Source organism: Artemia franciscana, chromosome 5 (assembly GCF_032884065.1).
Source record: "Artemia franciscana chromosome 5, ASM3288406v1, whole genome shotgun sequence".
NCBI classification, from domain to species: Eukaryota; Metazoa; Arthropoda; class Branchiopoda; order Anostraca; family Artemiidae; genus Artemia; species Artemia franciscana.
Window position 1 is genome coordinate 59,954,548 of NC_088867.1, and position 26,495 is coordinate 59,981,042.

At 34.8% G+C, this 26,495-nt stretch overlaps 2 protein-coding genes across 4 annotated transcripts; one reads left to right on the forward strand and one right to left on the reverse strand.

Moving 5' to 3' along the window:
- Window positions 1-1,779: 1,779 nt before the first annotated feature.
- On the reverse strand, window positions 1,780-25,629 carry LOC136027661 (DNA-binding protein Ets97D-like). 3 transcript variants are annotated; one of them, XM_065705102.1, is made up of 6 exons: window positions 25,511-25,629; window positions 19,794-20,136; window positions 14,039-14,310; window positions 11,875-11,988; window positions 8,780-9,009; window positions 1,780-2,885 (listed from the first exon to the last, which is right to left on the reverse strand). In XM_065705102.1, exons 2-6 carry the CDS (start codon window positions 20,117-20,119, stop codon window positions 2,730-2,732), a joined length of 1,098 nt encoding a protein of 365 aa, XP_065561174.1. In that variant the 5' UTR covers window positions 20,120-20,136; window positions 25,511-25,629; the 3' UTR covers window positions 1,780-2,729. The 3 variants fall into 3 exon arrangements, with proteins under 3 accessions (XP_065561174.1, XP_065561175.1, XP_065561173.1); XM_065705103.1 differs by having other exon boundaries at window positions 25,520-25,569; XM_065705101.1 differs by lacking the exon at window positions 25,511-25,629 and adding an exon at window positions 24,139-24,169.
- On the forward strand, window positions 24,373-24,804 carry LOC136027777 (uncharacterized). The gene has a single exon (XM_065705240.1). It carries the CDS (start codon window positions 24,373-24,375, stop codon window positions 24,802-24,804), a length of 432 nt encoding a protein of 143 aa, XP_065561312.1.
- Window positions 25,630-26,495: the final 866 nt, after the last annotated feature.

Sequence of the window (26,495 nt, forward strand, 5' to 3'; positions counted from 1 at the left end):
TCCACTGTGTTTATCGGCGATTAATATATAAATAAAAAAAATGCACTGTGCGTAAATTGTCAAAAAAATACTTTTGAAAAAAGGGAAAGAAAAGAAAACATGTTATAATGCGCTACACAATGATTATTTACAATAATTGCGGGTATGAATATAAGAATTAAAGTTATACCAAACCTGAGCTCACGCTATTGCGCCTTAGTTTTTTTTTCAGAAAATGGTTGATGCGAAAGCATACACCGAAAAATTAAAACTGTACCAAATTGGTCCATCATAACTATTAAATCACTAGCGACGTAAACGTGAACGTCGGATTAGGTATAAAGAAAGAACTAAAAAAGTAAAAAAAAATCCGTTGTCTTTTTTTGTCCTAGAGAATCAGATTGTTTCTTAAAAATAAAACCAATATATCAGTCTCTAACAAAGTCAGTGAATTTTTAACAACGTTGAACCATCAAAATTCATTATTCATGGAAAAAAAAAGAAAAAAGAAAAGGCGCGTAAGCAGGACATAATGGTGTGAACTCAGGTAAATTGACAACGAACATTACAGCCTGAAGATGCGTCACTGTAGAAAGGCAGGCTTTTAGGTGGAATAAATGTATTATTCCTATAATGGCTATATAATGCCCATTACAAAAAAAAAGATTTTGTCTAAAAGCTGCATTTGTAAGTGAAGCATGTTTTGAGCTTATCAAATAAAGGATAGTTCAACTATTATTTTTTTAGCTTATTTAATGCTAATTACATAATCCAAATGATAGCAGGTAACAATAAGTAATAACAAGTAATAAAACACGACACAGAATCTATGATACTAAAACTTTCTAACGTAAGTACTTAGGGTGTTACAAACCCTCCATGGTATTTTTTTTTTAAATACCATGGTTTCATTTACTCCAAAAGCAAACACTAGCTTCGATTATTGGCACGTTCAGACTAAGATTGCCACTTTACACAATTCAACATCCAGAATAAAAATAACCTTCCTAAAGAAGCAGATTTTGTGCTACATGCACTATATATAGTAATATGTTAATACAGTAATATATAGTCATATATTACCATAGTAATATAAACTCTGCTCTACTGGCTGGTGATGTCTACGAACAAGAGCAATTACTCAAAGCATATTTTTGAAATGAACATATGAACATATCAAAACAAAACTTCAGCGACTAAGGTGATGCATGTTTAAGCCTTGACACTTAAAACTTTCTACCTTCTACACATTTTCAGTCGCATCTCCTTCTCATATAGCAGATTTGTTAATTTCATTCCAAGGAATACCAGTCTCTAAAAAAGAACTATTACGATTTTTAGCCAACGGTAATTGTACTTAAACTACCTGTCACAGAATATTGGAAGAGGGCTCATTGGAAATTAAAGCGAGAGTTCTGGCCCTCTTTTTGAGAGATAACAGTTTGTAGGGTAGCAAAGGGGCGGTTTCCACTATTTTATATATGTTTGGTTTTGACCCGCTACAAAATCGAAAGTGGAGAAACAAATAAAGAAACAAAACAAGGCTACCATTAGCGGGTAGGCCCTTCTGTGCAGACAGTGCTGCAAAGCAATGATTTGGTTTGAAGTGGGCCAAAATACTGGCGAGTGAAATGCGAGTCTCAACCATTACCTAGTGTGCTACTTATTGATTGGGACGTTTTAGAGATGATCTGTGAATTTTTGGTGGTGAAGTGGTGAATAGAAAAAAAATGTATTACTTAAAATAGAAAGAAACAATATGATAAGATTAGAACCACATAAATAAATTAGCCCTATTCGAACGGGTTGAATATGCTTTATTATTTCCAAGAATTACATTTGATCAATGTGCATTTTCAATTTTCCTCTACCAACAAATCTTTTAATGCTTCGCAGTTGCTAAGAATATTCAAAAACACTCCTCTCAATACATTCCCAACTTTTTTTCAATTTATTACTATCTTTTTCATATTTAGGTAATATGTATTTCCAATGCCCCTTCATTCCCACACACTATTTCTTTCAACACCCCTTCCAATACATAACGCCTCTAGAGATATTCCACGGAAATGAGCTCCTTATCCTGGCCAGCTCTCTCAAGTATGAGAATTGGCCAGAGTTAACTGAATAGGGCGATCACTCTTCCAAGGATTTTGACTCAACTCCCGAGCACATTTGAGGTTTCCGGTATAGACCATCGAAAGTTAATCATAGTTAAAGCGTAAGTATGTTCCAATTATCGATGAAAAATCTGACTAAAATGAACTTTTTATGAAGAACCGGAAGAAAAACAAGGTACTAAGGTTGCAGTAACTATGTCAAATTGTACAATATACAATGTACTTTACTATATGCATAATCTTTGTTATAGACATGAAATAGCAGTTTGAAAGCTTCTGTGGGAATTTTAGCACAAAATTCACTAATTACGTCAACCCTCAAACTGATATGGAATACGGCTAATTATTAAATTTAATTTTTGTAAATCGAGCCAAATTTGTCCTAAGTTGAGATATGTGTTTTTCACAATCAAAAAGCGATATTCATCGTAAAATCTTATAACGAATAGAAACACAACTAACGGGCATTATTCCAAATACAGGTACACGTGTCCAAAATACACATGTCAAATCAGTTGAAAGATTGAGTTATCTATTCCAGGTTTCATCCATACGTCTAACTCTTTACCTCTCATTTCAGTCACCGGTGAAATATTCATATAATTTTAGTGTCTCAAGGATAGACCGATGTTAGCCGATATTCTCATCAAGAGGTCTCTGTATTCCGTACCGGACAAATGCTTTTCTTTCGCACTGAGCCAACATTTTGTCCAAGTCTTGTGCACTGAATCCAAGGAGCTGTTTTAAGTCACAGACAAATTTGTAGACAAATCGCTTGTTTGGTACCTATGAAATTAAATACGATAAATTTAATTTTAGAGCGATTAAGTTGATTCTTGTCATAACAATACCTACCAAGAAGGGGTCATCAATACTCAACCTAAACTCGTCGGAAGTAAGACCTAGGTTCATAATTGGGACTTTCTAGGAGGTCTTTTTCTTTAGTTTACAGTAACTAAGTAGATTCGTACCAGAAAGGGTTATAGAAGTCTAAGAAATGGTTTAGATTACGGACAGATTACTAGACTAATCACCTATTTAGTACCTACTATATGAGAGAGAAGTAGATTTGCGATGCTTCGGCAACGTGAAGTGCTGCAGTAACCCTTGCGCGACATTGCCGGCAGAACTGTTGCGGAAGCACCACTTAGATCTGTTAATCTACCATTAATTAAACGCCAATTATCAATTCATCGAAACGTTTAAATTGGTATGTTCCACGCGAAATATTTTCTTAAAAAAGAACAAAGGTACATTCCTTTAAGAGGGTCTCAAAATACACTGTTTCTACGTAAAAATACCCTTGGTCTATAACATGGCTCCAAATCAATGGGGTTACTTTTAAAAGACACCATATACCCAAGACAAAGCGGTATTGCTTTGTCTCGAAACCTAAACTAACCTGTGTTTTTATTTATAAAAATGTAGCATGTACACGGTTGCTTTATGATCTAGATAAATACAAATAAACGTATGTCTGTCTGTCATGTATGTATCACTAGTGTTCATTCAATAGCAAAGAAACTTTGAAGTTCTTGAGTACACTCTTGCGGAAGTTTTAGATATAATGCCCCCCACCCCCTATCAAGGCCTTCTTCCGCAACAGCGCCTGACGGGTAAGTTAATACTAAGTTTTTCAAATATTTTTAAATTTAAAATACCACCGTTATTTTAACTAATGAGAGTCTCTTGTTTTAACCAATAGAATTTCAGAACTTCACCTTTCTATTTTAGGATATTTGATACAATTTTTTAAACCCTTGTAAGATTCTGTTTCAAAGAAGCCAAAAAAAAGTCTAGGTTCCTGCTAAAAAGTTGGCGGTGGGAGGAGTTGGGCTGGAGATGCCACAGACCCACTTCAATTATTCACTCACACAGATTGAAAATACTTCCGTGATTATGCTTTAAATAAAGTGTAATATAAACATCGTTGCAAAACATGAGCGATTGGAGGTGGAGAGGATTACTATAGAGCTGTAAACTGATCTTGTGCCTTCATTAACAAATAATGTCAATACCAACGTGTATAAAGCCCCCCCTCCCCCCTGCTTCAAGAAAGGTGCAACACGTCTGACGTTTTTCTACTGAAGTTTATGAGAAGAGGAAGGGGTGGGTGAGTCCACTTTGTGCCTTCGGCTTCTTTTAGGAATTTTGACGAATCTCGTTTCTGCACCAAATCAGGACTTAGTCAAACTCCAAGTCAGAAACAAGAAAATGTAAGATTTTTTTTGCGTATCAAAGACAAAAAATTGTCACGCCATTGAAATTATCATAATGGTCATAACGAATTTTCATGATGAAATTTTGTACAGAAAACTGCATGTCATATAATTTTGTCAACTCCTCAAGGATTACTGATAATTGTAAAAAAAAAAGAAAACATCAGTAAAAAACTCAAAAGATGAATTTTTCACCATCAGACAACCACTAGTAAGAAAGAAGCAAAAGTTAAGTTCTATTTCCTTAGCAATGAGAAAGCCATCGAAGTCTGAATATACCATTCATGTGCCTAACTCCTAAACAAAGGATATTAAATGACAAATTAAACCAAAATCACAAAAAAATGGTTTTAAAAGTACCAAGGGCATCAAAATTAACCTCCTCCCCCATTCGGACCCTTCTTAACTTTATTCATACCTGAAAATAACGATGAAAAAAACTTTTCTTCCAGCTGTTTCAAAATGATGGTGTTTTTTAAGGCAGCATCATATTTTTGGATTGTTTTGGTACCCGTCTGACTGATCGTATTTTATACGAAATCATGTTTAACACTTTCTTCGGATATAATGAGAGAAAGGTTGAGATGGCTAGGACACGTTCTGAGGATGAAGGATGACAGACTGCCAAAGATCGACCTTGTCCGCCAACCATTTAGGGACGAATGAAAAGCGGGTCTTCCCCTAATGGGGTTAGGAAAGATTTAAGGAAAATCGGAACTCCTCGGGAGGGTGTAAAGAGGGAGACTATTAGTAAATTGGGATGGAGGAGGAGCGTGCGTTGCTGTGTTGGCCTAAGGCGGTTTGGTGCTGCAGTGAGTCATTAGTAGTAGTATTATATTTCCTCAGCGTTGCCACATTGAACCGCGTGAATAAGTAAGCAAAATTATTTAGACTTGGCAATGTTTTTCATGTGTAAAAAAATTAAGCATTTGGAATCTATTGATTCCCAAAGACAACTAAACCTTCGAAGGAAATCTGTACCTTCTTGATCTATTTCTTATAATTTTTTTTCATATTTTGTGCTCGCTTGCATGCATTTTATCTTTTTAAATTCAGCACCCGCAGCCGCCAAAAACTACAAATGGAGGTCTTTTTCATTAAAGACCAAATTCTTGATTTTTTCTCATTTTTAAGACATGTGCGGTCGTGTGAGCCTCCATCATTTAATTTCATTCAAGGAATTTCATGAAACATTTTCATTTCATTTCATTGAATCATTTCAAGAATTTTTCATTTCATTTCACTGCATTGAATCATTTCAAGGAATCAGATCTCATTGTCACTGTTCTTCATGCTTCAACCGTCATAGATTTAAGTCTCTTTTGTAGATCTCTACATTTCAGACTTAATCTGCAAAGAAATATTTTGACGATAGGGCGAGGGAACTGTAGCAGATCACTTTTTTTTGTCAAACTCCAAGTCAGAACCAAGAAAATGTAAAATTCGTCTTTGAGTCATTTTTTTGTTGCGGACCAAAGATAAAAAGTTGTCACGCCGTTGAAATTTTCATAACGGTCATAAAGAATTTTCATGATAAAATTTTGTACAAAAAACTGCATGTCATATAATTCTATCACCTCTTCAAGGATTACTGAAATATTTTGACGACAGGGCGAAGGAACTGTAGCAGATCACTTTTTTTGTACTGTATCCGATTAAAGACGCTTCTTGACAACTTAGGCCCTTGCGTCGGCCCTGCAGTGTATTGCTACAGATGGTTTGATCTCCGGGTCCCGTATCACAAAGCTGGGTCAAACCCACTGAGCCACTCCAGGACTCTTAAGCACTCTTAAAGGACTCTTAAAGTGATTGGGGAAGGGTATCAGTTTCCCAAGGGTCCGAGATTTTCACTATTCATAGAATGTTAAATCTACGATTTACTGGTGTCAATTTACAAGCCTGTCAAATGGAGTGGTATGCTCGGAAAAAAACAAAAGTATGGCTTCAAGAGATGAAAGCTTAGCAGAATAGCTTCAGGTGTTCTTCCTCTCTGGAACAGATTATAATTTCAGCTCCCATACTTTAGGCTCTGACCCAGGACCATCCTTTTTCTTCCAAGACAAGAGATATACACCGTTTTCCAAAATAAAATGTGCCAAATTTCAATTCTTTAGTTTAAAGTAATTACGTGATCTTTTCATAAATCTAGTTCTCGAAGGTTTTTTACTTTATCTGACTACTATGAAAAATTCTCCATCTCCCTCTCTCTCTTTACATACCAATGCAGCAGTTTTTACTTTATCTGACTTCTATGAAAAATTCTCTCTCTCTCTTTACATACCAATGCAGCAGTTAAGGTAGAAAATGAGTTTAGTAGCGGGTTTTGTATTAAATCAGGTGTTAAGCAGGGTTGTGTTCTATCTCCATTTATATGGATCATTGACTTTGTCTTAAGGAGCACGTGAAAGGCAATTGGAGACCACGGAATCAAATGGGGAAGAAAAATTTCCCTCGACTTATATTATGCTGATGATTTAAGCATATTAAATGAAAGTGTGAGCAAAATGAATAAACTTTTATTGGTTTTGCGAATTCAAGGTGCGAGAATAGGTCTGAAAATTAATATTAAGAAGATTGAGTCGCTAAGGCTAGGAAGAAGTTGTTACGTTGGATAACGAAAAAATCAATCAAGTTGGCAGCTTCACTTACCTTAGTAGTATTATTAGTAAAGACGGTGAGAGCAGTTAAGATGATAAAAGTACAACAGCCAAATGTCAAGGAGTTTTTTTTTACAGTTGAAAAAAGTTTGGAAGAATAGGAAGATAAGTCTGTGAACTCAAGATTAGAACATCAGAAGCTAAAATGATGACAGTGGTCAAATATGGTTCTGAAGCATGGGCGCTCCGAAAAACAGGGAGATTTGCTAGATGTTTTCCAGAGAAATTGTCTACGGATTGTTTTGTGTACCCGGCTGACTGAAAATATTTCAGAAAGTAGGCTATATGAAAAATGTGGTTCAATCACTGAAAAACCACTGAAAAGTGTGGCTAGGGCACACACTCCGGATGGAATAATTTTAGGAAAACTGTTTGTGAAGTTGCTGATGTTGTCTTAGGGAAGAAAGTTACAAAAGCAGCTATGAAGTTTCGTGAAAATGCCTTATATTTAATAGAGAGAAGGAGGAGCATGTAAAAGAATTATGTAGCTCATAGATCATATGAAAATAAGAGGAATGTAAAGAAAGTGGAGAAAGTATTAAAAAGGGAATTAAAGATGTGTGAAATGGAGGCCATGTATGAAACTGCCAAAGATGTGAAAAATGAAGCCAGACGGCATAATAGTCACATCTTGTGCTGGCATGTAAATAATGTGAGAGGGAATAATCAATCTGAACTTGTCCCTGTTAAAGATAGGAAGGGGCCCCGAAAAGGGGGCTGTCGTCGTAGTATTAGCAGCACGCACATAGTACCTTTTGGTTAATTCAACATCACCATCAAAATACTTGAAAGTTCCAATATAATACTCAAAGCGGTTCACAAGGTTTTGCTAATACGCCCTTTTGCAACTGCATTCACATAGCGTTTTGGTTTAATTCAACTTTCCCATCCGCATTCCCCGAAGTTTTCACCTTAATACCCTAAACTCTAGCAGTGGCCGTAGTAGTAGTAGCATTAGTTGTAGTAGCAGCATGCACATTTTCCCTTTTTGTCGGTTGAACATACCACTTACCGTATTCTGCAAGTGTCGATGTAATACCCTAAACCATTTCTGAAATATGGCTGGTATGTTTTTAAAAAAAGCTGTATGAACATAGTGTGTTTTGATTTCAAACAGTAGGTTGTGCGAAGTGTAGTTCAATCCCGCCTTCTAGGGCTATAATGAGATAAAGGTTGAGATGGCTGGGGCACGTTCTGCAGATGAAGGATGACAGATTGTCAAAGAATGCCCTTTCCGGCCAATCGGCTAAGGCTAAATGGAAAGCAGATCATCCACAGTTGGGGCGGGACAATGTCATAAAGAAAGATTTAAGGGAAATGAGAACTTCCTAGGAGGGGTGTAAAGAGAGAGGCTTTGAATAGATTAGGACGGGCGAAGAACGTGCTTAACTGCTTTGGCCTCAAGGTGGCTTGGTGCTGCGGTGAGTTGTTAGTAGCATCTTTACACAACGGTGGTATTCCTTTGAAGATGTAGTTGTCTTTGAATATCAAAAGACTGTAAATGCTCAAATGTCCATGGGTGAAAGCATAGCGAAATATAACTAATTAGTTTCGCTTAGTGATTTTCCCAGTTCAACGCGGCAACACCGGCAAACATGCGATATTTCCCTTAAAACTCCGTAATATTAAAACGACCTAAGAAAAGTCTTAGAAAATCCTGGTTTTTAGGTATTTCTAGATCAAAGTTGGGTCTGAAAAGCCAAAATGTTATTATTTTGATGTCCTTGATACTGTAAAAGTCTTTTTCAAAGTTGTTACTGTCTCATCTCTGTACTATATTAATAAGAAAAAAGCTACTAAATACCTTTGTAATCATATCCCCCTCATAATAGTATCTCAGTGCACGAGATAATTTCTCATAGTTCATATTGGGTTTGTTTTTCTTTGACCCCCACAGTTCTGCTACTCTTTCTGGATCCAAGAGAATAAATTCACCTTCACATCCTTTATCAGGTACCCATGTGATCGCCCAGCGATGCTCCCAGCTGGTCAACAAGTCTAATAAGAACTGCCAAAGCTGGACTTGACTACTTCCTATAATTTTAACATAGACAAGATATATATTAAGGCCAACAAAGTTAACTAAAAAGGGAATATAAAAAACACACGTTTTCAACAACTAGTAACAGAGAAGAGACTGTATATAGCATTTTTTTTAACTCCAAGAAAAATTAAAGCAGTTTGGGCATGCTTTATATTGGTGTGGGCAAACACGGCCAGCTTTACCGATGGGCCACTACCCAAGTTAGGGAGAAGGGCTTGAGTCAATTATAACACAGATTAGATTTAATCCCATTTCTCACGGAAAAAAATTGTGACCAAGATATATTTAAATTTTTTGGCATGGCTCAGTTGACCATCAGAAAAAGAAAAAAAAAAGAAAGAATAATAGGACTTGTTAAAGACCAAGAGACGATTAACAAAATTTTAAAAAAAAGTTCAATTTGTAAAAAGCTTAAAATAAAAAGAAAAAAAAGACAAATTAAAGTTACGAATAGCATCCTGATAGTTTGAAACTTTTTGGGCATTTTTAATTCGTTTTCTTCAGCTCACCGATTTGTTTGTTTGTGTTTGTCTTATAAATTCGTTAAATTTGTGAGCCACTTTTGACCATTCCAAATGTTCAATCGCTTCAAAAATTTATCAGTTTAGCAGTTTTTATAACTATCTTTCCTGTTATTTTATAGGAAAACTTCCTATAATTTTACCATAATGAAGATATCAATTAAGGCCAAAAACGTTAATCAAAAGAAAATGTGAAAAAGAACATATATACGAAAATCAGTAGCAAAAAAGAGACTAGATAAAGCTATCGCTTGAAAGCTGTAGAAATATAATTAATTAGTAAAAATAATCATTAAAAATAAATATAACTAAAAATATGTGATTACATTATATGAAATATCAATAATAAAACTATACTAAGTAGATATATCATTTATTATTTGATATCTCCTTTTTTTTCAAATAAGCTTTTCACGAGTCTTGAGAAATGGTTAATCCCTCTCCGGCAACCCTGAACTGATTGTCATAGGCAAAAAGTGCAACTATTATATTACAGTATAATAAATGTAACCTACTGCTAATACCTTAATCAACATAAAACTCACGAAACCAATTTCGCAGCTTGATATTTTTCCCATTTTTCCCTAAAAGTTAATTCCTCAAACAAAAAGGCCTTAAAAGGAGCGAAACCATCGTGTATATTTTTTTGCGATGACAAGAGAAAAATCATGAGCCCTCTTTTCCAAAACACAAAAATTTTCCCCCTCCCCCGACAAAATTTCTGTAAATTTCTATTTGATTCCTCAGTCAATTTGTTTAGTGTTATACCAACATCAAAGAGTCAATTGACCCCATTTCCTAATAGAACAGTTATACCTTTCTTAGAAAGGATCTAAAACTGCCAGCCAAATAAGACATGTCTTCAGTACCAGTAGCCTCAACTAATAACCCCAAAGATACCCCAATAAGATAGATACCCCAATAACCCCAAAGATAGACCTAACCTCAACTAATAACCCCAAAGATAGGTTTACTGAAATACTTACTTTCATCAAGGTTAGCATACCACTCCCTGGTAATGCATCCCCAGAAGAGGCACAATGTGGCTAATACCGGCAATTATTATTTTTACAGCGATTGCGATCCCTATTAAAGGAGCTTTAGGAGGATAAAATGGCATTACTTTATTGGGAGCTCGCTCGAAGCATCAGCTACCATTGTCAGTTAAATCAAAATATCACAATCTCATCACACAGTTACAGAGTTATCTTTATGACGCATAAATCTTATTTTAACATTTTTTTTTATCAGATAAAATAAAGTAGCCTATTTTGAGTTTGGTACACTAATGCCATCCCAAATCAAAACACGTTAAGTATATATTTTACGATTAGTAGACTGTCATACCTTGTTTAAATCAGAGTTACGCAAGGCTTTTAAAGCTGCATGATTGGAGGGCGCTTGTGGGAATTCCAAAGGAAATTTCCTTATGTAGTAATGATTGGTTTATTACTTAATTTAGCTAATTATCATTATTAATTAGCCGGCCAAAGAGACAGAAGCAAAAAAAGGAAAGAAATCGCAGTACATGCCGTTTTGTAAGAACCTGAAAAAATGGTTTGCCCTCTTGTCCCAAATACAGACACACAAAAGTTCCCTTACCCCACCTACCCTCCCGAAAAAAAGCGCTGGGAAAAAAACGACTCGATCGCCCAAGCCGTGAGACAAAGCAGTAACTTATATAAGATAATTACTGATTGAGACACAACTCGTCATATATGTACTTACTATATACAACCTATACAAAGAAAAATATTCCCTCACCCTTAGGCTTCAGACATAAAGAGGGTAAAAACGCACACTCCCTTGTAAGCTTCAGAAAACCTATTGACTCTGATCATAAAAGTACACCGGAGAAACCATTACCCGTTGTTTAGGATGACATGGTTGTTTTCAGGTTAGTAATTGGTTGGGGTTTACGGGCGCCTACCAATTATATATATTAAGACTATTAGTTAATACCTATTAGTTAGTAAATAACTATTACTATAATAAGCGTGTTGTACATCTGTTTCCCCTCGAATCAATAAGGTAAAAACTGACCATGAAGGATGTTACCACTGAATTAATGAGCTTCCAAAAAGGGCAGATTCTATTTCATCTGAATGTATTTCATATTGAAATTGTGTGAAGATTTATAATAAATTATTTGTAATAAAAGAATTTTTAATAAAAACTAAAGGTTTTTATAATAAAAACTAACTTGAAATTTACATTTGAAATTACAAAATTTTCTCTTTGCTTTATAAAAATCGGAAAATAGAAGCAATTGGAAACCTTCCTCAGATTTATTAATCTTGAAAAACAAAAGGCAAGAGACAGAATTAATCGCACCTTTTCGATATCCATCAATCGTGTCATATTGCGAAAGTCCACCCTCAATCCGCGGTCGAACGGTAGCACTACCCACAGGTCGCTTCTTTTGCTGACCAGACTTATGTAAAACACCTGAAAATTAAAGAAGATATCACAAATTCACCATCTTAAACTGAGTAATGAGCATTCAACGAAATTTTATTTTTTTTCAACTTCTTTATCTTATTTAACAATTTTTAGCAAACCCTTATTAATTTTAGAAGATAATTTTAAAATGCTACGTGAATGTGGTAGAATTGTAAAAAAAAAAACCTAAGGATCAATTCGTTCTATAACCAAGTTTTTCGAAATGAAATTTACCTGAAAGTCTAGTTATCAACTGTTGGGACCTTCAGCTCTTGTTTTTGTTAGAAAAATGTCCTTTTCATTTTCTTTGTTTCTTTGAATTATCCCTTTTCCTTTGTGCTCACAATCCTTAATTTTTTCTCAATAGCAACTGCCGTTTTTCCCTTTCATTTTGTAGACAGCTAAATTCACTTTTGTACCTGACAGCTGACAGTATGACAGCATGCCTGACAGCAAGATGTTCTGACAGCATGAGGGTCCCTGCCACGCGTTACGTTCGGTCTCACTTTCACTCTCTCGTGGCATCTCCAAAACTACACTTCCAGCGCTGTGGCCATTGGGCTGTCATTCCTTTGGCACCTTCAAACGTCGGATGGTTGAATATTTAAACATTAATTTAAATCTATAAATAGTGATCGATAAAGTTTTTTATTCTTTTTACATAGCTTGGTTGTACATTAATTAATATTGTTACTTTTCTTTTCTTATATGTGTATAGAATGATTTTCGAAATTAGTTAATTTCTTAAGTTAATTACCAAAGGATGGTGTTATGTATTTTTATTTTAGAGTTGGCTGCATGAGAGTAGTGTCACGTTTTTATCTTATATTTGCATTTTTATCGGGGGGAGGAGGTGTGATGCCACGTATTGTTCGATTCAAGTTGATTAACAACATCGGTTTTTCTTTCTTACTTAACGGTTTAATTTATATTTTATTTTTCTTTCCTCTTTTCCACTTTTTTGTCATGGAGCCAACTGGGGGGGGGGGAGGTTGACTATTCTTGTGTTTTTATTGGTGTACTCTTGTAGTTAAGAAACTAATATAACTGACAACCTCTCTCCCAAGTTATCCACACTTCCTTCCAAATCCCGTTTTGTATTTACTGTAGACAAATTGCAATGGCAAAATTTTCTAGTTTTTCATTCTAAATACTGAGATGAGCAAGATCCCCCCCCCAATCCTTGTTGAGACCGTGTAATGGATCCAATGAATCTATATATCATTGCCTTTTTGGGCGCTGCATTTTCTCTCCACAGGAACACAAGGCTTAACATAAGATCCGCACTTCCTTCAATTCCCAGAATCTTGTCCTTTCCCCAACGAACTTGACGGAGCATAACCTTACCAAAAGGGCTGAAATCGAAATAATACATATACTGATTTAATCGACCTAATCTCACCGTTTTTTGGGGGGATCATAGCACCAAACCCCCTACTAATTTATTGTGCATATGCCCGACTTAGTTAACTCTTGCATTCACTCCATCTAAGATATCGCAGTGGATGGAGTACTGACTGGAAGCACTGGAGACTGTCATTCGAACATGCCTGTTACAAACCCTTCTCACCCAAGGAGTGGCGACCCATGAGGTAAATAATCAGTCAATAAACTGATACAGCATAATGCTGTGTTTACCTTAAATGGCTTTCAGCTGTTGGCAGGAGCGAAAACTGGGGGGGGGGGCATTCCTCCTATATTTTATGCCCCCCCCACATATGTTTTAGAATAACTTTTTTGACAGTCATTTGAAAACACAGCCACCACCACCCCCCACCCCCACAAAAAAACACCACCACCCTTTTGTAGTTTGATTTGATAAGAATTGAAAAAAAAATCATCCTACATTTTTGGTAGTCATTTGAACCCCCCTCCCCCCCAAAAAAAAAATAAAAATAAAATCCCTTCTTTGTAGTTTGGTTAAAAAAAAGTAGAAAAAAAATCCTTCTACATTTTCTTCCCTGCATTTTTTGGTAGGCATTTGACCACCTCACCCCCCCCCCAAAAAAAAATAAAATAGTAGTTGGATTAAAAAAATATAAAAAGCCTTGTATACCAACAAACTTGCACTCCTTCAAGAGCTTCATGTGGGTCCAGAAATTATCATTTTCATCCACTTTTACCAGCTTTTTGAAGATTGTGTGGGTCATTGTACACAATGAAACACCATCAATATTTTTCCACATGGCTGGATTTATCTGTTTCAATGAGAACCTTTTCACGGCCCAATTCAACCAAAATTGCACATGTTCCCTTGTCCATTCGCATGGATCATCAGGCATTTTCAATCTTTCCTGTTCTGCTTTGAATAGAGGATCTTCAACCCATCTAAAAAATAAATATATATTAAATATAACCTGTAAAGTCAAATTGGTCAGATAACGTTGTCCCGTTCTACGTAAATCGGGTGATGTCGATCTGCTTACCAGAAGCCTTTCTGTATCAACTTGTCAAACCTGAGCGATTATTAGAATTTAATTCAATATTTTCAGATAAAGGTAAGTGTAAACTTTACGAAAATAAACTACATCCATGCTAGTCGAACTAATTGTAAAACTAGCACAGAAAATGAAAGGGATAAAATCAGATAAAATACTAATACTAAAATAATAAAATACTATTTAATTTAAATACTGTTAAATAGTATAAAATACTATTTAACTGAATTGATGTTCAATGTAGTTTCTTTTTACTTTTCACTGCAAAGACAAGAGCTTTTAGGAATTAAGGGTTGATGCTTCAATCGATTTGCAATTTCTTTTCATTTAAGAATAGCCTATTTGATTTGTTTTTAAGGTTCATGTTAACCAAAATGAAAAATTAAATTAAATTCTAATTTTAGAAAGGGATGCCTTTCTAATTTTTTATTGGACTGGTAAAATTAGCTTTATTTAGAAGGTAGAATAGCTTTTGGTGAAAATTAGATTATTAAATATAACCTGTAAAGTCAAATTGATCAGATAACATTGTTCCGTTCTACGTGAATCGGGTGATGTCGATCTGCTTACCAGAAGCCTTTCTGCATCAACTTGTGAAATTGTGGAAAGTAGGTAGATAGGTAGGTACGCGTTTATTTCATCCAAAATAAAAAACTAACAAAATTGTACTTACAATCAATAATCTGCTGCTCAATTTAGGGACCTAAAATGTCCCTGTTCAGCAGGGACATTTCAAGAGACAAGTTACTTAGGCAATCTACTTGTGTTTTCGTCAAAATCCGACGAATAACTATCATCTCTATTTGAGTAAATAGGTTGTACATCAAGAAACGTATTTGTATGATTATTTCCAATGAAACTTCATATATTGTAGTCCCTGTTGATAATTTTGACCTTTCGTCATTAAATAATAATGAATCTTTATGCACAATCGAAAGCATTTTGTCAATAGCGACAATATCCATTTTTTGTTCTGCTTCTTTCAAGTTTAAGTTCGCGTTTGAAAACTGAAAGCATTTTGTCAAGAGTGACGATATTTTTTTCGTTCTGCTTCTTTCAAGTTCTCCTACTTGAAAGAAGTAGAACAAAAAAGAACTATCGTCGCTGTTGACAAAACGCTTTCAATTGTGAAAGCGTTTGAAAATTCAAACTATTTTGTCAAGAACGATAATATTTATTTTTTGTTCTGCTTCTTTCAAGTTCAAGCTATTCAACTTGAAAGAAGCAGAACAAAAAAGAAATATGGTCACTATTGACAAAACGCTTTCAATTATGAAAGTGTTTGAAAATTGGAAGCGTTTTGTCAAGAGCGAAAATATTTTTTTTTTGTTCTGCTTCCTTCAAGTTCTTCTAATTGAAAGAAGCAGAACAAAAAAGAAATATCGTTGCTTTTGACAAAACACTTTCAATTGTGCATAAAGATTCATTATTCTTTCTATTTCAATCTCAAGAAAAATAATATATCTACTTACTTAAAACCTAGCAAAACCATAACATCAAAAACTTATCAAGGTAAAGATCCCGTCCCTAAGTTCAACAATTCCGGTGTCTACAGAATTCCCCCCCCCCAGTGCTTAAGCTTTTGCGATTCTTCCTATAGGATCTTATATTTTTATTTAACACGCCTATTTTTGCCACAAAACCTAGCCTGGGATAGATTCTGAAAAATTGCTGTTTTATCCTCCCCATCCCTCCCTTTGTATAATAGCGTTTGTTTTATACTTTTTGGTGTGTTCAATCACCTGTTTATGATGTTTTATTAATTTTACCTAATCATAGCAAGAAAAGTTTTGAGATATGTTGCATTATTGCACACTCATAAGAACTGCAGACACTGATAAAATTTCAAACTGATTGAACCTTTAGAAGTGGTCAAAAAAGAACTCATGTATTAACAAATTTATATGTTAAAAAATCATTTATTAACTTATAATTTAATACATACAATATATTAACTAATAATTATATAATTGATGATAATTTATTATATAATTAATATTATTATATATAATTAATCTATAATATAAAATATTAACATATAATTTATATATTATCATATATTAACTAATTTATATGACAAACAAGTTGGTGAGTTGAGGGAAGCAAGTTAAACGAGCCCAAATAGTTTCAAACTATCTGGATGTTATTTGGTGACTTTAACATGAACATGAACTTTTTGAAGGATTTTTTAATCATATCTTGTTTATTAATTAACCCTATCACATTGTCGTTTTTTATTCAATTGCCATCTGAGTATGCCAGCAACAACTGGAATAAATCTTGGCCACAATTTTAGTCATGAGCAATTAGCTTGAATCCAATCTTTGTTAGAATTGACTCAATCCCCCCCACCCCTACCAAAAGGTGGACCCTTGGCTAGTAGCCTATTGGTAAATTTGACCGTATTTGTCCAAACCAATAAAAAGCATGCTTAAACCATTTCATTTTTCTTGGAAAAATTGCTATATATAGTCTCTTCTCTGTTACTAGGTTTTGTAAACATGTTTTTTGTTGATTCTATTTTCAATTAACTTTTCTTGCCTTATTTCCTATTTTCATTATATAAAATTATAGGAAGAAGTCAAGTCGAATTTAAGGCACTTTTTATTAGATTTGTCAACCAGCTGGGAGCATTGCTGGGCAATCACATGGGTACCTGATGAAGGATGTAAAAGTTATTAAAAATAAAACAATTTCAGTTTTCAGATCATGGCAAAGAGATGCCAAAAATAATCTTTTCCTGAGTAATGGCAAAACCTAATGAGTATTTAATGGCCCCCCGTTTCTTGAAACAATGGTCGAAGACTGGAATAATCTACATCTACACGCTTGTCTCAGTAGAGAATCTACCCATTAAAAATCTATCTAATTTCATAAGAAAATATACTTTAAGGTAGCCAAACCATACACAGAAAGCTGACAGCAAACAAGCATCTATTTGGGGTATGTCTGCATGGAACCCCTCCATCAGAAATACCCAGCACAAGACAATCTAAGAAGCTGAACAAGAGCCTTTTCTGTTATTGTGTCACAATGAATAAGCTTGTTAATCAGTTTCAAATAGAATCATAAAACAAAAGACTGTTAATAGCAGTTGAATGGACCATTAAAGTTCTTCAGCTTAAAAGAACTACACCCCACTCCCACTAAATAAAAACCTAATTTAATGTATACCTTGGCCTTTCCAGTTATTGCTTTACTAAACTAGGGCGCATGGGACATGGATACTAAGAAAACTAGGCGAAAGGACTAGTTTTGCTTTCAATAATCAGATTTTTCTTTCAACTAATGAGTGTCTTTGGTCCCACATCTTTACTAAACTAGGGTGCATGTTACATACTCAGAAAACTAGGGAAAAGCCTAGTTTTGCTTTCAATAATCAGATTTTGCTTTCAACTGATGATTGTCTTTGGTCCTACATCTTTACTAAACTAGGGTGCATGGGACATGGATACTCAAAAAACTAGGCAAAAGGCCTAGTTTTGCTTTCAATAATCAGATTTTTCTTTCAACTAATGATTGTCTTTGGTCCCACATCTTTACTAAACTAGGGTGCATGGTACATACTCAGAAAACTAGGGAAAAGCCTAGTTTTGCTTTCAATAATCAGATTTTGCTTTCAACTGATGATTGTCTTTGGTCCTACATCTTTACTAAACTAGAGTGCATGGGACATGGATGCTCAAAAAACTAGGCAAAAGGCCTAGTTTTGCTTTCAATAATCAGATTTTGCTTTCAAATAACGATTTTCTTGGGTCCTACATCTTTTCATACTTTTGTACGGAATAATTATGTTTTACCAACCACCATTCTTCAGCAAATACCCATACTTTGCCAAGCTTTCAAATCTAAGTTTATTCTAGTGTAAAGTAGTGTGAAATTTAAATTATGAAGACCTACTATGAAGAACCACTTATGTCTTTAAGCTTACAGTAATATACAGCCGTGTTTACGTGCCTTGATCCATATAGTAATTGCTACACTTGATTAGAGTGAATAAAACTAGGTGCAAATTTTTTCTTCAAAATAATGAGATTTTTTCCCTATGTGCATGAATGTCCTTCTATTTTCAGGGAGCCCCCTAGTGTTTTCAGGCAATAATTATATTTTACCAAGTTTGAAATCTTAGGAGTTTCTAGTGTTAAGTAACATAAAATTTTAATAAAGATCAACCATAAAGGACCACTAAATTTTTTAGGCTTACAACAATGTTCAGCCCCCATCCCCAGAAAATCAAAAAGTAGAATAGTAAGTAGCTTGAGTCATCCAGTCATTGCTGTTATTAAGTAGAATTGATAGGGCATAGCAATACAGAAAACTAGAAGCAGTATTTTGGTCAAGGGAATGCAATTTTACTATCCTCTCTTTTAATGGATGAGTTTTACCCCATATTATTTAATTTTTTAAAGAATATTATACTTTACCACAAATATAATATTAATGTAAAATATATTAAATTAATATTATATTTTTGCTGAAATAGAAGAAAAATACAAGAATGATTTTATCCAATTTTATATCATGATTTTCTAAAAAATATTATATTTCACCACAAATATAATATTAATATAAAATATAATACATTAATATTATATTTTAGTGGTTTCAAATCAAAGTGCTTTCTAATGTTAAAGGAGTATAAAATTTAAATTTAAAGGAGCTATCACAAAAACCACAAATTTTTTAGGCTAATAGTAATATTCTGCAACCCCCTCCTCTAAAAATAAAAAGTAGAATAGTAAGTGCCTTGAGTCATCCAGTCATTGCTATTATAAATTAGAATGGATGGGACATGGACAAACAGAAAACTAGATCCAGTATTTTGGTCAAAGTAATGCAATTTTACTTTCTTCTCCTTTAATGGCTGATTTTTATCCCATATCATTTCATTTTTTAGGGAATATTGTAATTTACCACAAATATAATTTTAATTTAGGATGTAATACATTAATATTATATTTTAGTGGTTTCAAATCAAAGTGTTTTCTAATGTTAAGTAGCATAAAATTTAAGTTATAAGGAGCTATCACAAAAACTACAAATTTTTTAGGCTTACAGAAATATTCAGCCACCCCCAACAACAAAAACCCAAAGCACCACATACATTTGCTTATACACATACAGTCATAGTTATGTTGAATTAGAATGGATATATCATGGATTCCCAGGAAACTAGGTGTAAGATTTTGGTCAAAATAATAGAATTTTAATTCTGTCATTAATTGATTGTTTTAGTCCTATGCTTCTTCCTAATTTTCAATGAATAATTGTATTTTATCTAGTTTTCTAATCTAAGTGTCTTCTGATGGCTAGTAGTATACAACTAATACTATGAAGATCTACAAAATACACTTGAAAACTGTGGAAAATTACCTCGTCTTAATTTCTTCTTCACTTACAATTCCATCTACAGGTCTAACCACATCTAGGATATTAATTTTAGTGTTTCCATTTGCTCCAGTTGATATTTCCACTTGAATTTGGCCTTTGCCTTCTTTTTCAATGCATATTTCAGATAGTTTAGTATTTCTGTTAACATATTCAATATTTTGAAGGTAAATTTCTGGCTCCTTTACATGAACATTGTATGATTCCCTGAGATTCTTTACAATTGTGCCAACTGGTTCATTGAAGTCTAACAAAATACTAAAGGATGCTGTTTCTTGTCCTATGATGATACTAGATCCTGCTCCATCCATGTTCCCATGAACTAATCCTGAAAAATAGTCATGAAAATAGCACTGGGATATGGCAATAGTCATTGCAATTTAAACTTTCTTGAATAGCCTCAAAGTACTCCCTTGTCACAAATTAAATTTTAAACACCAAGGACAGTAAAAATTAAATCTGATTCTATAAAATGGTTAGTTGGAAACTTACAGAACAATATACATCTTAAAAAACTAGGAAAATTTAGGAATGCAATTTTTAATGCAAAAGATGTTCAATGCAGGATTGCAATTTTAGCACTTGCCAAATACCATGCTTAAAATGAAAAGGCTTGAAGAAATTAGCAGAAAATGAGCAAAAAAAATATGTTATCTTGTAGTATCTAGAAAGTGTAAATTATCACATTAGCAAAAGACAGATACTACCATTAATTATTAGTAAACTGTGTAAAAAAAAGAAAAAAAAAACAACTAAAGATTAAAACTATGCAAAAATATAACCCTAACATTCCAAATTGGAATTGAAAAGAAATGTATATATCAGTGGTGTTCCTTGGGCAACAATATTGGGTCCAGCCTTATTCAGTACCTGCAATAGATAAAATTTCAAATAGGGAAAAAATCCTTTTAATAGACAGTGATAAACTTCACAAAAAATACTACATATTTGGTGACATGTGCAGTGACCATCATCAGTAGAAACCAGAATACAGAACAACTGTATTACTACTGATACTTAACCAGAGGTGAAACAATCTCTATTTTTGGATATTCCCCCTCCCAGGTGCCTTATTAAAAAAAAACATGAAGTGATGACCATGAAACCATATGAGGTGATGGTGTGAAAAAAACTGAGCAGAGAACTTTTGTCAATACAAAAAGAATTATCCCTTCTTTATACTAAGTACATGCCCCCAATCAGGAAAAGCGACCATGTTGCCATAGAAATAAAAACAACATTCCTCAAAGTAACTAACAGCTACATCAAAAGGACCTTCATAGACTATGAGAAAATTAGAATGGATCTCAGCAGCATCTCCTGGGATGATGTCCTAATTGGCTCTTTAAAACAACAATTTCAATGCTTCAAGGAATTGCTGCTAAACAAAGCTGAATAGTACACTCCAAGCAAGCTCATCCCAAAACTGCAAACACTACTGACAATGACAAAAGATATTAAGAAGGAAATTAACCAAAAAACAGACAATGGAAGAAGTACAAAAAGCATCCATCCCCAGAAAACAAAGAAAAATTTTTAAGAGCAGGAACAGACTTAAAAATTTAACATGCGATTTATGCACAAACTTCAAATCTAAACTTGCAGACAAAGCTAAGACAAATCCAAAGAAATTTTGGCAATATGTCTCTAGCCAAGACCATAATAGATGAGGCATCAGGAAACTAGTAACTGACGAAGGTGAAGAAATAACTGATATCAACAAGCTTGCAAACTCACTATATCAGCAATTCGTTTCTGTTTTCACCACTGAACCCAATGGTCCTTTACCCTCTTCACCTGAATACATTATAAAATCCCCAATGGAAAGCACCACTCTATTGCTTACAGAGGTTCTCAGATGCTTACAGAAATTAGATACTAACAAATCACCAGGACCAGATAACCTACATCCCAGACTATTAAAAGAAACTGCAGCTATCATAACAGAACCACTTAGGAGAAATTTCCAGACATCACTTACCTCAAGAGAGCTGCCAGCAGACAGGAAAATAGCCAACATTACACCAGTTTTCAAGAAATTTAATCATTCCAAGCCTGAAAACTATCGGCCAATTAGCCTGACCTCAGTCATCATCAAAATACTTGAGCACATAGTCAATGATTCAATCCTTAAGCATTTGACCACCAACAAGATCTTGTCCCCTAAGCAGCATGGCTTCCAGTCAGGGAAATCAATTGAAACAAACATCTTGGAATCATACAAGGAAATCACAGACCTAATTGACCATGGACATCTAGTTGACCTGCTCCTGCTGGACTTTGCTAAGGCCTGTGACAAGGTTCCTCACAGTTGACTGCACTCCAAAATATCTGCTATTGGCATCAATCAGGCTGTTGTAGACTGGCTGATGAATTTCCTTACAAAGCGCAAAGCAGAAAGTTCACTTATTTGCTACAGATGGCAAACCAATATACTCTGACAAGGCTGGGAGCAGAGTACCACAGGGAACTGTACTGGGTCCAACTCTCTTTTTGATTTACATCAATGACATATTTAACCATATTGACAATGGCATGCACCTGTTCGCTGATGATGCCAAACTCTTTGGTATTGCATGCTCTCAGAGTATCCAGCATGACATAGATGAGCTACAAGTTTGGACCCATGACTGGCTTCTCCAATTTAATGCAGGAAAGTGCTGTGTATTACACCTTGGACCCAATAAGCCAATGGCAAACTACACAATCTACAATCCCACCACCAAAGTAAGAGAGCAACTAAAGAACAGAGCAGAATAAAGGGATCTAGGTGTCATTATTGATGATAAACTTAAATTTCACAGCTATGTCCAGCATGTTGTTTCCTGTGCAAGCTCTAGTCTTGGACTACTAAAATGAACAATCAACAGCAGACAGGCATCTATATTTATAAAACTATACAAGGCACTTGTTAGACCTCATCTTGATTTTGGCATGTATCTTGCTGGTCCTTCTTATCAACAAGATGTGAGGCTCATTGAAAATGTGTAGAGATGAGCAACAGAATACATAAAAAGTCTAGCATCAGCCTCATATGAGGACCACATCAAGTACCTCAAACTACCCACTCTGGTTTACCAATGCTTGTGCAACAATATGATGCTTACTTACAAGCTGCAGAACAAAAAGTCAGCAATCTTTGGTGGCAATCTCAGTACCAGCCAGCACAACACAAGAGGACACTCCAAGAAGCTACCAAAGTCAATCTCCCAATCTAAAACTTGCCAAACATTCTTTTCAAGAAGAGTCATAAATCATTGAAATAAACTGAAAGATTCAACTGTCAGCACTCTCTCTATCTAGTCCTTCAAAAACCAACTTGACAAAGAGTAGGAGAAGAAGCAGTGGAGGTTTGACTGGCAGTCATCAACTCAAGAGCACTACAGGTCTGGAAGACCTTAAAGTTCTCAGATGGATTAAGGTAATACTCCCTGGCAACATCTAAAGGCTTGTGAGCCTTAGTTACTAGGAGATGTAATTTAAGGTATGGTTTCACCTTTTATGTTTTTGGCAAGATTCTGGTTTAGAGACTTTGTACTATCTTCAAAACAGTTAAAACATGTGAATGAAACTCTAAGAAATGAATCCCAGACCATAAACATACCCAGAAAAGATGTTACTAAGCTACTATGTCTACCCTTTTCTTATTTCTAGGGCTTAAAAGATTACACTAATGGCAGGTTTATGGCTATCTGAAGGTAAAATTATAGTAGTTCATATAACTGGCTTACCAATAAAGTGAATATACTACTTGATGCATTCTTTTATGTTCTTTATGAATATAATAATCACTTTTACCATAAATTCAAATTTAAGAACTTTTTAAAATAGCCTGACCTAACCAAACTTAACGTAACCTAACTTTAGTATAAATAATTTTAGCACTGAGAAAATGTAGTAGTATTTTTTCAAAAATGATGGAAAAAGATGGCACTGAGAAAACATAGTAGGCTATTACTTTGTGTAAAATGAGTGATAACTCATACTTTAAATGAGAATTTGTCATTTTTAAGAGCTCAAAAAGTGCTTAAATTTGAATTTGTGGTAAAAGCAATTATTATATTTGTAAAGTACATAAAAAAAGCACCAAGTATTGGTAAGCCAGCTATATGAACTGCTAAAATTTTAACTATCTGAATTCTGATGAAAAATGCTTAGTAGGCCTATCAATTTTGGAATTTAAACCTATTTCTCATCAGCTTTAGTTGTGAAAATGTAATTCCTGTTATTTCAGTAGGATTTTATGCCAAATCAAGATCTTTACATTTTTAATTTTAAGAAACAAAACTTTATAAATCAAGATTGAGCAAAAATATAAAGCTCAAAATACTTTTCTTGTGTTGCATTGGAGCAGAAGATCTAGGCTATTTTAGTCACGTTCCACTTTAATAACAGGATTGCCAAAGGTGCTGAAGCCTCAGTACATTCTACAGGGAGGAGTTGAGGTGAGTGTTTCAAAATATCTTCCAAGAATGTTATCAGTGGGGTTCCACAGGGTAGTGTTCTTGGCCCCACCATGTTCAATATTTTCATAAATGATGCTCCTCTAGCACTTAAAAGCAGGATGATGTTATATGCTGACGATTCCAAGGTAATTGGTCCAGCTAGCACTCTTGAAGATACTTCCCAACTTCAAAATGACCTTGATCTCCTTACCGTGTGGGCAAAATCTTGGCTGCTCACTTTCAATGTGTCAAAATGTCATGTTTTACACTTTGGGCACAAGAATATCAACACAACTTACTCTCTTTATGGTCAGCTCCTTTCTCCAGTATTTGAGGAATGTGACCTAGGAGTAATTGTTGACAATGATCTTAAATTTAGCACTCACGCAAAGAAGGCAGCAGCATCAGTTAGCTCATCACTAGGGCTCATAAAAAGAACAATTTCCTCCCATTCTCCTAAAATTCTGAGCCTTTTGTATAAAGGACTTGTTCAGCCACGGCTTGAGACAGGCATGGTCCTTGCATTCCCCATTTTTCAAGAAAGATGCTAAAAGTCTTGAAGATGTCCAGAGGAGAGCTACTAAAATGGTGAGTGGACTGCATGAGCTCCCTTACCCTACAAGGCTCTGCAAGCTGAAACTCCCAACACTTGTTTATATGAGAAGACGGGGTGATGCCATTCTGGTTCATAAACTTATTAATACAAAGGCAGTTCCTGGTCTTCTTCCTCTGGCGTCTCAGGATTCTTGTACAAGGGGACATAACTTCAAGTTATCCAGGCATTTCTCCTCAAAGCGGCAATGCACCCATTTTCTTACCAACCGTGTTGCCAACCTCTGGAACAAATTACTGCCAGATACCATTGCTGCCCAAACCACAGACAGCTTTAAGAACCATCTTGACAACGAATGGTCAAAACAAGAATGGAAGTATAACTGGGAAGCACTTGATTTGGAATCAGCAACATCAAACCACTAGTCAATGTGTATTTATTCAACTATGTGTCATGTGTTATCAAATCTGGAGTTTCTACAAGGAAAAATCCTTATATTGCTCCAAGCTGCAATTTTAAGGTAATTTAAGGTAAGAAGATCTGGCCTATAGGCTACATTCCTGATAGTTTCATTCCATTGACTGAAAGCATATCATTTACAAAAAAAAATTGAAAAGGCCTATGATCTTTTTTGGCCTATGGCTTTTACATTTCCCAACCAAAAAAAAACAACCCTATCATCAATAATAAAAAATATCTATTACTTCTATTACAGTATTCATGAAGAGTACGTGTTTCTACTTTGAAATCTGCCACGTCTAGCGTCGACACGGTCAAATATTAAAAAGATGTTTCTGTCTTCCAAAGCAACAAATTTAGAAATTCATTTGCACAAGTGCGTAGAGAAAGTATCTTAAAGGGAAGGGCTTATGTTCTACGCAGAAAATTTGAAAATTTGTGTATTGTTTTGAGCAATTTCATAATTTTTTGTCAGGGGAGGGGATCATGGATTTTTCAATTGAATTCCATGTTAACTTTGACTTTTACAGGTAAAGTTGTGAAAATACTCACTTCGTGTGTTCCTAATTTGCCTTTTGGGTATTAGCCAACTTCTGGGGCTATTTAAAAGGAAAAGTATTAAGAAAACAATTCTTGCTTCTTAATGTATAGAAAAACTGTAGTTAGCATATTATGAACGTGCTTCCACTATATTTTACCCTGAACCTCTTAATGTGCAAGCTGATCGCCCAAATTGTATATTTTCAAAGCGCTTTTCCGTTTCTGCATTTTTCCAGACTTGAATTCAATTTACGGGTACAGAGGGTTGAAACAAGAGTGACACATGGAAAATATATAATTTGGGCTATATTTGCAGGTTAGAGGAGGGGGCAAACTATAGTGGAAGCACCTTTAAATGCGTTAACTACTTATTTTTGCATTTTATGGAGCAAGAATTGTTCTCATAATATATTTCCTCCTCGATAGCCACAGTTGAAGGCTAATACCACCTTTTGAGTCTTAAAATGCACCAATAAAAATTACTATCACTGCTCATGACAACTTACCCCAGAACCAAGCGGTCCGAGGCCAACAAAGCTACGCATGCTCTTCCTCCATCCCAATTTATTCAATACCACCCTTTTTAAACCCTCCCAGGAAGGTCCTATTTCCCTTAAGTCTTAGCTTACGATGTCATTCCATCCCAATTGAGGACGACCTACTTTTCGTTTAGCCCTAGACAGTTGGCCA